The 14,133-nt window shown below is 38.1% G+C and overlaps 1 protein-coding gene across 2 annotated transcripts in view; it reads right to left on the bottom strand.

The window, feature by feature from the left end:
• ANKH (ANKH inorganic pyrophosphate transport regulator) overlaps positions 1 to 14,133 on the bottom strand; it is a 127,165-nt gene that overhangs the window by 72,025 nt on the left and 41,007 nt on the right. For both annotated transcript variants that reach the window (XM_027868821.1, XM_027868822.1), the window contains exon 3: positions 5,979 to 6,195. In XM_027868821.1, the coding sequence (XP_027724622.1) occupies positions 5,979 to 6,195 (217 nt within the window). The remainder of the gene's footprint in view (positions 1 to 5,978; positions 6,196 to 14,133) is intronic.

The following is a 14,133-nucleotide window of genomic DNA, read 5'->3' as shown; positions in this document are numbered from 1 at the left end:
AGCTAGTGTATGAGGCCAGATTTGAACTCAGGAAGATGAGTCTTCATGACTCTAGGTCCAGCATTCTATCTATTTCGCCATCTAGTTGCCCCCGGCATATAGGGGTAGGCAAACCTACCAGTCAGGGATCCAGGAAGAGTCCCAGTCCCAAAGACTTCCTGAACACGAAGAAGGACTGGTTATATTGGTCTTCCACTGCTTTTTAGAGGCAGAGAGGTCTCAGAGTAGTTTTAGGAGGAAGAAAGAGGAAAAGGTAGACTGTCAGAGATGACAAGAGAGCAGCAAAGGGTGGTAGGGGGAAGGAGAAGGAATGTAAGGGTTAGTGAAAAGAAGCTATAAGTCATTTACACTTTAGCGCGACTTTAAGACATTGTCACCAATTACAGGTAAGAAGCCCTAGATAGCCTGGCAAATGGATGCTCTATAGCCGTAATAAACATCATTCATTTATTTTTGGGGGGTCTAGACCTGTGATTTCATCTGTATGGGGGCTCTGGGTGAAGAAATTTCATGGACTGATACAGATCAGCAACTGTTCTGTAACTCAAAGTCAGAGAGTTATCAAGGACATTGAAGGACTGGTCAGGAGATGTGCCCAGGGGTCACACCAAAAGTTATGTTGCAGGCGCTGGATTTGAACCCAGGTTGTCCTTACTACAAAGCCAGCCCCCTATCCACTAAGTCACATGGATTCCCACAGTAAGGACAAAAGGACAAATTCTTCAAGGTGAGCGCCCTGTACTGAGTGAATCTTACATAGTCATCATTCCATTCTGCTTTCTGCCTTTTGTTGGCCTTGCCCAATATCAGAAGGCTCTGGCCAACTCACTCATCATTTATAGAGGCAGCTGGGTGGCACAGTCAATAGACAGGCAGGAAGATTCGAATTCAAATATGATCTCAGACACTTACTAGTGTGATCCTGGACAGGTCACTTACCCTCTCTGTCTCCCTTTCCTCAACTATAAAATGGAGATGATAATAGCTCCTGCTTCCCAGGATTACGAGGATTAAATGAGATACTATTTGTAAAGCACTTAGCACAGTGTCTGGCACACAATAGGTACTTAAATAATAAATAAATAACTGCTTGTTGCTGTCCTTTTAATTACAGTTTATTGTTTTTATGGACCTACCTTTGCCACATATTTTTACCAGCATATACCTACATTATGCCCTTAATTTAGAAAATTTGGAAGGAAAAAAAATTCCTCATGTCTTCAGAAGGGCATCAAATTTGGGAAAATCTGACTAGTACTCAGAGGATAAGAAGAAAGTAGAGAAATGTAGTGACTTAATGGTAAAGTAGAATTAAAGGAGAAAGGACAATGACTATTTGCTAAGCTGAGTTAGAAACATGGTTTTGTCTGTCCTTAAGAACAAAAACAAAACCAAAACAATGCTAGTAATCTGAATTATGAGGAGCAGAGCAGAGAAAAACCTATTTCATTTGGAAATAAATTCTGTATTAAAGTACTGGGCATAATTCTGGATTCTTTTATTGTAGAAAAGACATGAAAAATTAGAGAAAAGCAAGGAAAGCACTGTTCAATGCTATTGTACTATTAAATTGACATGGAAAATCTTTAAAAATTACACAAGAGGCTGGTACAAGATCCTATATAGAAAAGTCTAAACTAGGGGCAGTGGAGAGTTGTAGTGGAGGGAGGGTCAGCCTTGGAACCAGGATACACTCTCTAGCTTTGTGACTATGGACAAGTCCCTTTATCTTTTAGCGTCCAAGGCAAATGGTTAAGGTTAGATAAGAAACCAGCTGCTGATCTGTAGGGGAGGGAGTTTCTACACCAGGAATCTTTCACACAGACAAAAATTATAGGTGCTAGGCCTCTTCTCTATCAGGAAAAAAAAAAAAGGAATTAAAACAGGTTAGCCTGAAAAGAGAATCCTAAGTGTGCTTCCTCTCATAGGATCATAATGGTATTTTTCAAGTATGCTGATGTGACTGTTCTAGTGGATGACCTTCATGTTTTGGTTAGTTGGATACTTAATGATGAGTTTTTCAACATTAGCCTTTTCTCCTATGTGGATCACCCAAAAAGTGGGTGCCGAGTGAATGCAAACTCATTTTAGTATTAGCCTAAGCAAAATGTAATTATGACAGTAAATTTGTAGTAGCCTCAAATCACTTGGTATGTTATTTATTTATTTATTTGCTTTTTGGGGAGGCAGTTGGGGTTAAGTGACTGGCCCAAGGTCACACAGCTAGTAAGTTTCAAGTGTCTGAGGCTCATTTGAACTCAGGTCCTCCTACTCCAAGGCTGGAGCTCTATCCACTGCGCCACTTAGCTGCCCCTGATGTGTTCTTTAACTAAATATAAGTACATTTTAAATTATCCACTCTTTTGTGTTATTAGTGCTGCAGCTCTTCTCCACTAGCATAGCTAACTGAAAGTTGGCTATTCTAAAAAGGAAGGTGATGCTAAGTTTCCATTTCTATTAAAGAAAGGAAAAAATGGACTTAAATTGCAGCAAGAAATATATAGATTAGACTCACAATAGAGGTACATACTGGGATGGATTACCAAAGAAGGTTGTAAAGTCTAGGTTAAAGCTAATATAAAATTCTGCGGTAGGAGAGACAATATATATCCCCCCTCTCCTCTAATTCTGTATTCCTTTTGGCTGCAGAATAAAAATACAGACTCTTGTGTTTGGCAATTAAAACTATCCAGACCAACTTCACATTGCTTCCTTTTATATAGTCTGCTCCAGCCACACTCGCCTCTTTGTTGCTCCCTATAGACAACATGCTATCTCCGGCTCAAGTCATTTTACCTTCTTGGAATGGTACCCCTCCTAATTTCTGCTTCTTGGAATCCCTACCTTCTTTTAAGTCATAGCTCAGTGCCATGGTCTTTTCTGATTTCTCCAGCTGTTAGTACTCTTCCAAAATTACTTTGTATTTACTTGCCTACATTTTGTATTAACTTTTCTAGGTATATGTAGAAATACAGCATACATATCTAGCAAAATATAATTTCCTTAAGGCCAAATGTTTAATTTTGTCTTTGTATCTCCAGTGCCTAGCACAATGCCTGGTACAGAACAGGCAATTAAGAAATGCTTGGTGAATTGAATTCAAGGAGGAAACACACCAAGTACAATCTGCTTGCGGAGATTAGAAGAGAGTAAATTTTGGTTATAAGAAAACTTGTTGGGGCAGCTAGGTGGTGCAGTGTATATAGCACCAGCCCTGAAGTCAGGAGGACCCGAGTTCAAATGTGACCTCAGACCAAACACTTGACACTTACTAGCTGTGTGAACCCGGGCAAGTCATTTAACCCCAATTGCTGAAAGAAAAAGAAAAGAAAACTTGTCAGGTCTTATAAAAAGGAACATGAAAGAGAATGAAAAAATCATCATGATCTTGGAGAATAAAGACTATTTAGATCATCAGAAATATTCAAATGTGTAAGGAAATAACAGATTCAGGGGAAGAAACGGCCAGGAGAGTAAAGCATAGGATGTAAGAAAACAATTTCACCTACCTTATTTTTAAGTATTTGCCATGGTCAGGAAAAGTAAAAAAATATCTTTTATGATAAAAACAAATCCATGGGATAGCCTTTAATAAAATCCCTTTCAGTTATACAATTAAATTCATTATCTTCTCATACATGATATGTTTGAAAATGGAACCCAATTTAATGTATAAAATGTAGTCATTTTATGGAAATAAATTTTCTTGAAAGGCAAAAGTTTTCTTCTCTCTAGCATTAGTGGGAGAGCCTTGAGTTTCTTGGCTATGATTTCCTGATAAACAGGCTCAGACTTCTGACCTCTGAATCTGTTCCACATATTTTTTTGAAGAAAGATAAAGAGGGGAATAATTGATGCATTTATTTCGCAGCTCAAACATAAAAGAGCATTAAAAAACAAAAGGGGTTCTTTTAACTAGTATAGAAACTCTTTTGTTGTATTAAACATGGAATGGTCTGAAATTCAAACACTTTTTGGGAAAAGGCCCAAGATAACATTAACTGAAGAAACTGATATGCAAATATCTAGATATCACTAAATCACTGAAGTTGCACATGTATGTGCAAACACTGATTCCAATGAGCATGTAGGACACATACATGGAGACTTGGGCAGGGGACCAAAGAAGCAAGCAACTTTTCTGCCAAGGGCTTGTGAGTACGCATAGTTAGCACTAGAAACTGGACTGGATATTTGCTAGGCAAGATGAAAAGCTGCACTGTCTTGTATGCTGTCCTTGGCATGGGAGCTGTGACACATTAAGAAAATAATAAGAAAGTTCTACCATAAGAGGTGGCATTGTATGCTTTTAGACATACTACTCATAATACACTAAATGGATTAAGAGAAACCGCAGTCTCCTTTAGTTATAATTCATATTCACAGTTCCTGCATACATCAATGCTAATTTTGAAGTAAACAATGGATTTGTAAAGTGTTAGTCACAGGTCTTTGTGGTCAAAGGGGTTTTATAGATGTGCCAATCAATTTCTATTTTGAACGAATGGAACTGGATTAAAGCCAAGGATTTCAGTAATCGTGTCTTTAGGGATTTTATCACCTCCCAAGAAACCAGCTAAAGTAAAGCTCTTATCAGAAAAATCTTGATAGACCAAGGATGAGGTTAAACTGCAAAACAATCACGCAGGAACAGGGATGTTAGTGTTATGCAAAGACCGTAAGAGGGTTGTTTGTCTCATGACCTAGGCACTGGAAGAGGTTTCCAGAGTCACCTAGTCCAACCTATACCGGACAAAGAATCCTCTTCATATCATAAGAGATGAGTGTCAAGTCTTAGTCTGAAGACTTCAAGTGAAGGGGAGCCCACTTTCCTTTAAGGTAGTCTGTTAATGCACTTAGATAACTCTAATTGTTTGGAATTATTTCTTTACATCGAGCCCCATCAGTCCCCCGAAACTTCTGCCTATCACCGTAGTCCCATTCCTCTTCTCTGAGGCCAAACTGACGAAATCTAACCCCTCTCCCGTATGACAGCACTTGAAATATTCAAACATAGCAAAATCACCCCGCTCAAATCTGACTTGTTCTCTTAGACTAAATATATTATGAACATTCCCTTCAACTCCTTCTCATATACCTTTACGAGGTCCCTCACTATTCTGGTGACCCTCCTGTGCATGTTATCCAACTCCTAAGTAACTTTCCTAAAACTGCGCTCAGAAGTTAATTCAGTACTCCAGTAGTGGTCTGGTGGGAAAAGAACACAGAAGGACTACTTCCTACTATGGTCTGGACCCCAGGCTTCTCCTAATACAGCATAAAATCATATTAGTTTTTTTTTTTTTTTGCTGCTGCTCTGTTGCATTATTCAGACTGGGCTTGCAGCCCCCTTTTCCCTGCCCCCCCCCCCCCCCCCATTTTGAGCTCTATTATGATGTTATGATGTTCTATTGCAAATAAGTTTTAACAGATCCAATATAAATGTGTCTGACAATTCTCATGTCAATTATGATCACTGCCTTATGCAAAATAAACATTTTTACATGATTAAACTTGTTCCAGATCTAGATAGAATGAGAATGTAACAGGGCATACTTGTTTTAACCAGTTACCAATACCTTAAACAAAGAACCTATGTTTTTGTTAACAGCAAACAGTGTCAATCTGAGTTGAAGATAAATATGCATGAAGTCAGAGGTACTTGCTATCTCACTGATGATACTAAGGACCAATGGAAAAGCTGAATAGGAATCACAGGTTTCCAGAGAAAAGAAGGGTTTTTTGTTTCTAGAGCTTTGGGGTAACTGGAGATGAATGCAATTTCTATTGGCAATTACATTTACATGGGAGGCATAAGGTATTCATTATTTTATTTATATTTATTATCATCATGTGAGATATTTATTATTTGCATATTAAATCATTGTACATGTACTATAAGCATTTTAAAGTAAAGTTTAAGGAAAAAGGAGCCAGGGCCACTGAATGCACTGTAAAATAAACCGGGGGCATCTTACCTATCAAAGTGTGAAAAACAGCAGCTATGGCACCTGCCACCACCATGCACAGAACAGCCTTGGTCCTGTCTCGCTTACTGTTCACAAATACCAGACCCACATTTTTAAAGTCACTCATGGGGCCTGTGAAGAACTTCATCAGGGAATAGGCCAGTCCATAGCTGGCCAGCATTTCGACTGCATCCTCCTTTACAGCAGCAATACCTCGGTTCAAGGCCTGCAGGGATAGGAGGGAAGATAAAGAAAACCAAACATTAACACAACAGGTTTAGCTACATATCTTGAATTCAAAGGAAATTCAATTTCTAAAATGAAACTTAACTAGACCACGTTCTTATAGGAACAATTAGTATCATAAATTACCACCCTGTGAATCTCCATTTTAATTTGATCAATTACATTGTTTTAAGATTTCAAGAATATATGATTTCATTTGTGGGTGTTCCCTCTACTGGCTCAGATTTCAACTCCTCTTTCTAGATAGTTTTCAGCAGTTGCTAGGGCCAAAAAGTTCATCACAGGTCAGACAAAATTGTGATGAGTCTCCATGAACCTAGCTAGGCTGGTCCTCAGACAGCAGACATAATGTTCATTGTTAGGCCCATACGTGAAGCCTTTTCAATTGGTAAGATCTGAGAGAGCTTGGTTTCCAAGTTGCTGATCTGAACTGCAGAGGGAGTTTCACCCTAGGAGAATTCCTTCCACTGGTGAAAATCATGGGTTTGGTCCCATAGCCATTAAAGAGAGAAAATATCAGAGCTGAGAAACAAGCCCAAGTCTCCTAAGAGTAAACACATAATAAATGCTTGTTGACTACCAGTCTAGTGCTTGTTCTGGAACTGAGTTGACCAAGCTCTGGCTCTTGGCATGAAATTTCAAATTTGTGAAATTCAAATAGGTTTAGGAAATGTTGTCTCCACAGGGCCATCAAATTATCTCTGCGGCTGAAATGATCATTTAATTCAGTTCAAATGGCTGAAATCTAAATCCATCACCCTGTGATTTTAAAAGACACAGCCTCTGGCCTGAGGTTAAGACATCAGTGAACCATGATTCTTGTTCTGAACAACGTGTAAGTGACTGAACAGAACACTGACCTCAGCTCATGGTGATGCTCTTTTTAGGGAGTCTTTCTTTTGAAGTTGTAATCTTTTTCCCACCTATCACTCTTTCCCTATTATATACCCAATGTTTGTTATTGAAGTTCAAAAGAAAATAAATACATTCCTTTCCTTGCTGTCTATGTGAAAATTAGTGTTCTCCAGGAAATTTGGGTGGGACAGATTTAATAAAAATCAACCCGCAGTTCTTTACTACACTTACTGCTTTTTGCATGTTTAGTACCAGTTATGGATCTCTTAGAGGCAGTATGGCACAAAGTATTGGGTTCAAATCCTGCCTCTGACACATATTGGCTATGTGACCCTGGCCAAATCACCAAACCTCTCATTTCTCTAGCCAACTCTTTAAGACTATGAGTTGGAGAAAATCATTAGTGGAGGGAATGGACTTCCTCTTAAGTGTGCCAACAAATTATCCTGTAATAGAACTTCTCAGATGTAACAGAAGTATTTAATAGTTTGCTCTTGGAGAAATGTATAACAATTTATAGCCTTATTAAAGGAACTGAAACAGCCACAACGATAAGCTATTTCTACATATGCTTTATTTGGAAGGCTAACCTCGACTTTCAGAGACTGATCTTAAACACTGGACTGAGATCTAAAAATATGTGACAGATTCTGCTTGCATACCTTTAGAATACACTTTGCAATAGGTAGAGCATTTCAGAATCAAACAGCCTCTGGAGGACCGGGGCTGAATATAATCTTTGGACATTCCCCATTCTTTGGGCCATGATCTGGATTAAACAGGGGATTAATAAAAATTTGTTGAACTGAACCAAAAGGATCCAGTTTCCTTGGCAGAATATCTTCATTCACTGCATTTAATGAAGAGCACCCCCCTGACAAGAAAAAGAGCTGTATACAAGTATACCAAGGAATAAATGTTATCTATGGAGAAGTAACACTCTCCAACCTTAGAATAATCAAAGGTAAGAATTCTGGGTAGCTGTTGCAATTCACTATCATCTTCCAGACAAAGCTATTCTGGTTGCTAATGTGCTGTGTTCAATTTTTACTTCCAATTTTCTTTAATTTCCTTTAAGTAACAGCTTAAAACCTCTACTAGAAGGCTCTCATCTGTATTTCTTAAACAACACACAGTTTGTCATAAAACACTTTCCTATGTGACTGATTTCCCATTTCACCAAGATTTCTTTTATGTCTAGCTACCCTAAAATCAATCTGAAAACTCAGGAGCCCTGATGCTAACACTTGTATATAGAAGGGAAAGATTGGGAGGGTAGGATGGTTCTTGTTATGCATCAAAACATATCTATAGGACTTGAGAGCCCACCAATTTAATTTCCTGTTGTATGTCCAACCACATCTAGTTCAGAACAAAACCAACACAACTCATGAACATTTTGTTCCCAGTCTTTCACAATTCTGGCTGTAATCCTTTTATCCACTTTGTGCACATCCTCTATGGCTTACAGGCAAAATATGAAAAAATGGTATCCTATTTTTTTTCATGCTGGCTAGAGTATCAGCATGATGAGATAATTTTATAATTGCTTATAATATTGCACATGCTTATGACACCTTCATAGTAACCAAACTACGGTTTAATTCTCAGGCTGGTCATTGCTCTTCTCTCAGTTTCGGTTTTCCTCATATGTAAGATGACAAAGTTTAAATAGATCCTCTTTAAGGTCCTTTTCCATCACTAACATTCAGTCATTCAGTAATTCTTTCTTCTGGGCAAATGATTTTTTTTTTGCATGCATCCCTCACAAAGGCATTAATTGCCACAAAAGATACATGAATTATTTAGAATACTTTCAGAAAAGATATAATAGTGTATTTAAATACCATAGTGGTAGACTGTCATACTGGCAATTTGGGAGGTCTATTCCTTGACAAAATGATACAAGTCAACGATAACTAAGGATATCTACAGTTGTCTACTTTCTGTTTCTGTTGATGCTACTTGGTTTGGTTCCAAGGAGGCAAGTAGATAGGAAAGCAAGATATACATTAATAAGGCTTGATCAGTTGAATCAGTTCAATCTGAAAAAAATTCAGCTGACTCAATGACTGCAGTATCATAACTACTTAGTACAGAACTGTACTACCAGAAGAGATTCAATTAGTATCTTGTACCACAGTTTGAGGAGTTCTCCTGTATGTGAGTGCTAGGGGAAGTGGGGAGAGAGGGGGAGAGAGAAGAAGAGAGGGAGAGGGGTAGGGAGAGAGAAACAATTTTGTGGCTAAATTATATAGGCATTAAACCTGGTACCTGGGCAATATCCTAGTGGAATGCTTTATCGTAAAATGTTTATTTTAACTGCTTTTAAAATCCAAGTAATGCTTAACCTGGTAAGAAATGACTCTTAAATTTCTTCCTCACAATCCAGATACTGAAAATGATTAGACTTAATTGTTTTATAATCACAACAAATTTACAGCTCATTGTGTAACTGTAGTTAAATAAAGTAAGTGTGGGAAAATGAATTCATGTCAATTCTGATTATTGTGCATCATAATTTACATGCCTACTGCTTTATGGTTTATAAAATACTCCCTTCACATCATCTCTATAATTTAGAATCACAGGATCATAGATTCAGAGTTGTTAGGGACCTTTGGGGTCATCTAGTCCAATCACCTCATTTTACAGGTAAAGAATCTGAGGCCCAGGGAGGACAGAACAAATTCTATTACTCCCATTTTATTAGATGTGAAAATTCAGGCTCAGAGAGGTTAAGTGACTTCTTGATAGGCCCAGAAAAGTGGAATTCAGAAAGCTGACATTTAAACTCAGCTCTTGTGATCCCAGAAGGGGCCTTCTCCACTGTGGTGAGCTTTAATTGTATGGTCACCAGAGACTATGGGATACTTAATGGTTAAGTAAGCAATATTTTTGTGTAAAACTAACTAACTAGCTCTAATGGTATGGCTGTAAAGCCATATTCTGCAACAGTCTTCCTTTACTCAGTTTTTTCTGCAACAAAATGTACTATAAGAATCCTGAAAAATGAAGAGTAAGAATGGGTATGACATCTTCCACAGCTTAGAAAAATGGCATAGCTTTTTTTTTTTTTTCTATTAGTCAATCCAGAAGCCTTTATTAAGCAGCGCTGTGTGCTTGGGTCTGTGGCTATAAATACAAGAATGAAACAATCCCTCCTCTTAAGGAGCTTACATTCTTACGGGCGAGAACATAAACATAAGCATACTCAGAAGAAACATTAAAAAAAAAAAAGGTAGTTATTCAATACAAGGTAATTTAGAAGGGAAGGCCCTAGCAATGGGGTGGGTGGGGGAAATCAGCAAAGAGATACCATATGGCTGTGAACGATATAATATTCTGATCTCTGAACAATCCAAATTACAAAGAACAATAGAAAGAAGTGTGGTGGACCTGAGTTGAGTGTGACACATTAATAATAACTTGCATCTGAGAGGTGGCAAAAGAGACATTATCAAGGACAAGTATCACTGGACTGACCCATCTTTTTTCATGTACTAACAAGAAACAACACATGGTACATTGGAAACCCTGAAATGTTAATAGTAATGGAGCATTACGTGGATCTTGCAAGGAGGACTTCTGGAAAGACATGGACAAGAATCATACATGATGAAAATACGGTTACAATTTGCATTGCTAGAGAAAGTACCTACACACTTATGAATAAAAGGGTCAAAGCATCCACTTTAGGAAGCAATTAAGTAATTAGGAAGCACTGTGTTCTTCCCAATGCCACTTCTCTTCTCTGCCAAATGAACCCTGCCTCATCAAATCACCCCCATCAACACATCTCCAACATGACCTCTGACCATGCCAAGAAAACAAATGCATAGATTTTTGCTGTTTAGTCATTTTCAGTTATGTCCAACTCTGTGACCCTTTTTGTTTTTTGTTTTTTTTTGGCAAAGACACAGGAATGGTTTGCCATTTCCTTATCCAGCTCATTTTACAGATGAGGAAACTGAGGCAAAGAGGGTTAAGTGACTTGTCTGGGGTCATAGAGCTAAAAAGTGTCTGAGGCCAAATTTCGACTCGGGTCTTCCTCACTCCAAGTCCTGCACTCTATCCACTGTGCCACCGAGCTGCCCTAAGCACATCAATTATCTATTAAATAACTATAAAACCCTAAAATGCTTCTTTTTTAATAAGTGACTTTTCTTTCATAGAGCTTCTGCTTTAAATGCCCAAATCCACCCTTTATTCAGTGGTTAGAAAGATCTAATTTTGAGTGTCAGTTCTATTACTTATCAGCTGTGTGACTCAAGAAACATTGTTGTTAACCTGTGACTCAATTACCTCATTTGTAAAATGAGAATATCAGCACATGTACTATCTACCTCTCAGGTTTGCTGTTTTAAAAAAGAAAAATGTTTAAAATTATAAAATACTATATAAGACATTTTCATAACAAAAATGTCCTTTTTTCAACAAGAGAACGCTATGTATTGTTCATGGTACACAAAGTCAGAGAACCTAATCATTTTTTCTTTTCTCTCTTGCATTGTAAGGTTCATCTGGGCTTATATCGGAAAGGACAAATACCTCCTGATGCTCCAAGAGGCAATGTCTATACACTACAGAATCACTGCAGTGGTAAAACATACGAAACATACTGGTTTTTATCTTCCCTGACTACACTCTGTCTAAGCTTCCGACCCTCTGGGGTTATCCATGCATGGCGCCAGCCAGTGTCAAGCTGCCCTGCCTGAACACCAGGAAACATGGGGGCGGAAGGGACAAAAAAGGATTTTGATCAAGCACAAAGCTTCTAAGAAGAGCCAAGTTCATTTGTTCACAACTTTGACATAATCCATTATTCTCCATTTGAGAGGGACAGTCAGGGTCAGTATTACTTTCACAGATTGACCATAACTGAAACAATCCTATAATGATATATCAGGCCTGAGGAACACCACATTTTATTCCATTACCCACGAGAATAACTTCTTGGCAAATCTTGGGTCTCTAAATCGGGAAGGAACTTTTAATACCCTAGGTTTCAGGGCTGCTCTCCCCCCTACCCCTTGTTAATGATACTAGTACAAGAATCCCTCATTTTGTTGACAAGAAAACTAAAGTTTTGTCTTTACTTATGGGTGCACAGCTATTTAAGCAGCAGAACTAGCACTTATTCCTGTGCCTTCTGATTCTATCACAACTACCCATAATTACCAGAATCCAGCTGATCCTCCTTTCCCATATGCCATCCAGCTTGGCACAGTGGACAGAGCTCTGAATGGAAAGGCAGGAAGACCTAGCTAAAAATCCCAATTCTCAGTGAGGCACTTAACTCCTCTGACCCTCAGCTTCCTCATCCATAAAATACTACTTACCCCATAGTTATCATGAAGATCAGATGAGACAAGGAATGTAAAGTTCTTTGTAAAGCTTACAGTGCTAAATAAATGTCAGCTATTAATTCTAATTCTATCTACCTGTTCCCCTGGTGATTTCAAAACTCCTTATAGCTTCAATTATTATCTTTACATAAATTATCTCCAACTCTTTATCTTTAGTACCAGTGTCTCTTCTAAGTTCCAGACTGGCATTTCCAATTGCCTACTGGACATTTCTTTCCTAGATGTCCAACAGTGTGTCTAAAACTAAATCCTACTCAACAATTCACCCAGATCATCTTGCCATTTGCTTTGCCTCTCCCTCCATAGACCTGTAGCATCCTTTTCACTGGACCTTTAAAATATCCTCAGTCCCTTAGGAAGTTAGTCTAGTAAGATTTGGAACATCTGCCTTGGGGCCAGTCTGTTTTGATTGGGAAGTAAATGAATGAAAACTGCCCTGGACTGCTAAGACCTAGGTGGCCATGAGCCAGATCACTCTCAACCCATCGAGTTGCAGACATAGTCTCTTGTATCACTGCTTCTGGAAAGGGTGAGTCAACTAAATACTTTATGGATCAACTTAGGGATTGTACTAGATGACCTCTGACCAGCTCTAAAGCTATGATGGTATGAACCCTGTGACTACTCAGACTTAAACTCCTCTCCCTGGCCACTACTCACCTGGGTGTGTACTCTCCTCCATTAGAAAAGATCCTCGATGACTGTTGTATTCTTATATTTTTATCCCTAGTTCTAAATATAGTGCTGTGCATATTCTAAGTACATAATAAATGTTTCATTCATTTTTCATTCCCTCCCCTTTTTTTGGTGACTTTCCTATATTTCCCTTTCAGTAAATCTTACCTCTATCTCATTTGCCAGTGATACTGACTAAAAGACTTTGAGAGCATAAACTTAGTCCAATCTTCTCCTTTTACAGATGAAGAAAATGAGAATCATAGAAGCTCATGCGACAAGCCAATGACTCACAACCTGTTAGTTGCAAAGCCGTGACTAGAACCCAAGTCTCCTGGGCCTCCCTGTCTAATCTTCTTTCTACTACCTGATACCTTGCCCTGTAAGTGAGAAACAACACACAAAGCATGATGTAAAAATAAGAAAGCCAGGAAACACAGAGATTAAATTAAATAAATTTACCTATACTTTTACCAAGGATTGTCAAAGAGATCCAGGGTAATTGCTAAAAAGAAATTATTAAATTATTAATTAATTAAATGATTAAAAGTCGCTTTATTTCCCATTTCCTTAAGCAATTAAACCCTGACTGCAATATTTATAAGCAAGTAAATTAACCCAAGATTTATTTTTTGGCTAAGAAGTTTACTCAGGAAAGATGCTTTAATAGTCAATTGTTTTAAAAGCAACTAAAATGTAGGAAATTTAAGTTGTACTATTTCTTTAAAGACAAACCCAAATGCATGTTTCTGTGTACAATGAAGTGCTACTCTATACTCTTAACCTTGCTGACAAATAGACATTTATTTCCCCTGTCCCTTTCATCTTTCACTTCATTTAGGGCTCATCTATTGTCAGGTTCAAATTGCAAATGCATTAGACAGAGACACTGCCTCATTCTAGGTTCAATGTGGAGCTTGACATACAAGATGATGTGCGATAAGTATAAAATAACTTATTGAAAGAAGTGAGGTCACAGTTTCAACTTGACAGGCTGGCATTTTGTATTTGCATTTGTC

The sequence above is a fragment of the Vombatus ursinus genome, unplaced genomic scaffold (genome assembly GCF_900497805.2).
Source record: "Vombatus ursinus unplaced genomic scaffold, bare-nosed wombat genome assembly UNPS02014791.1, whole genome shotgun sequence".
NCBI lineage: Eukaryota > Metazoa > Chordata > Mammalia > Diprotodontia > Vombatidae > Vombatus > Vombatus ursinus.
This window is presented reverse-complemented; position numbering and strand designations above follow the sequence as displayed.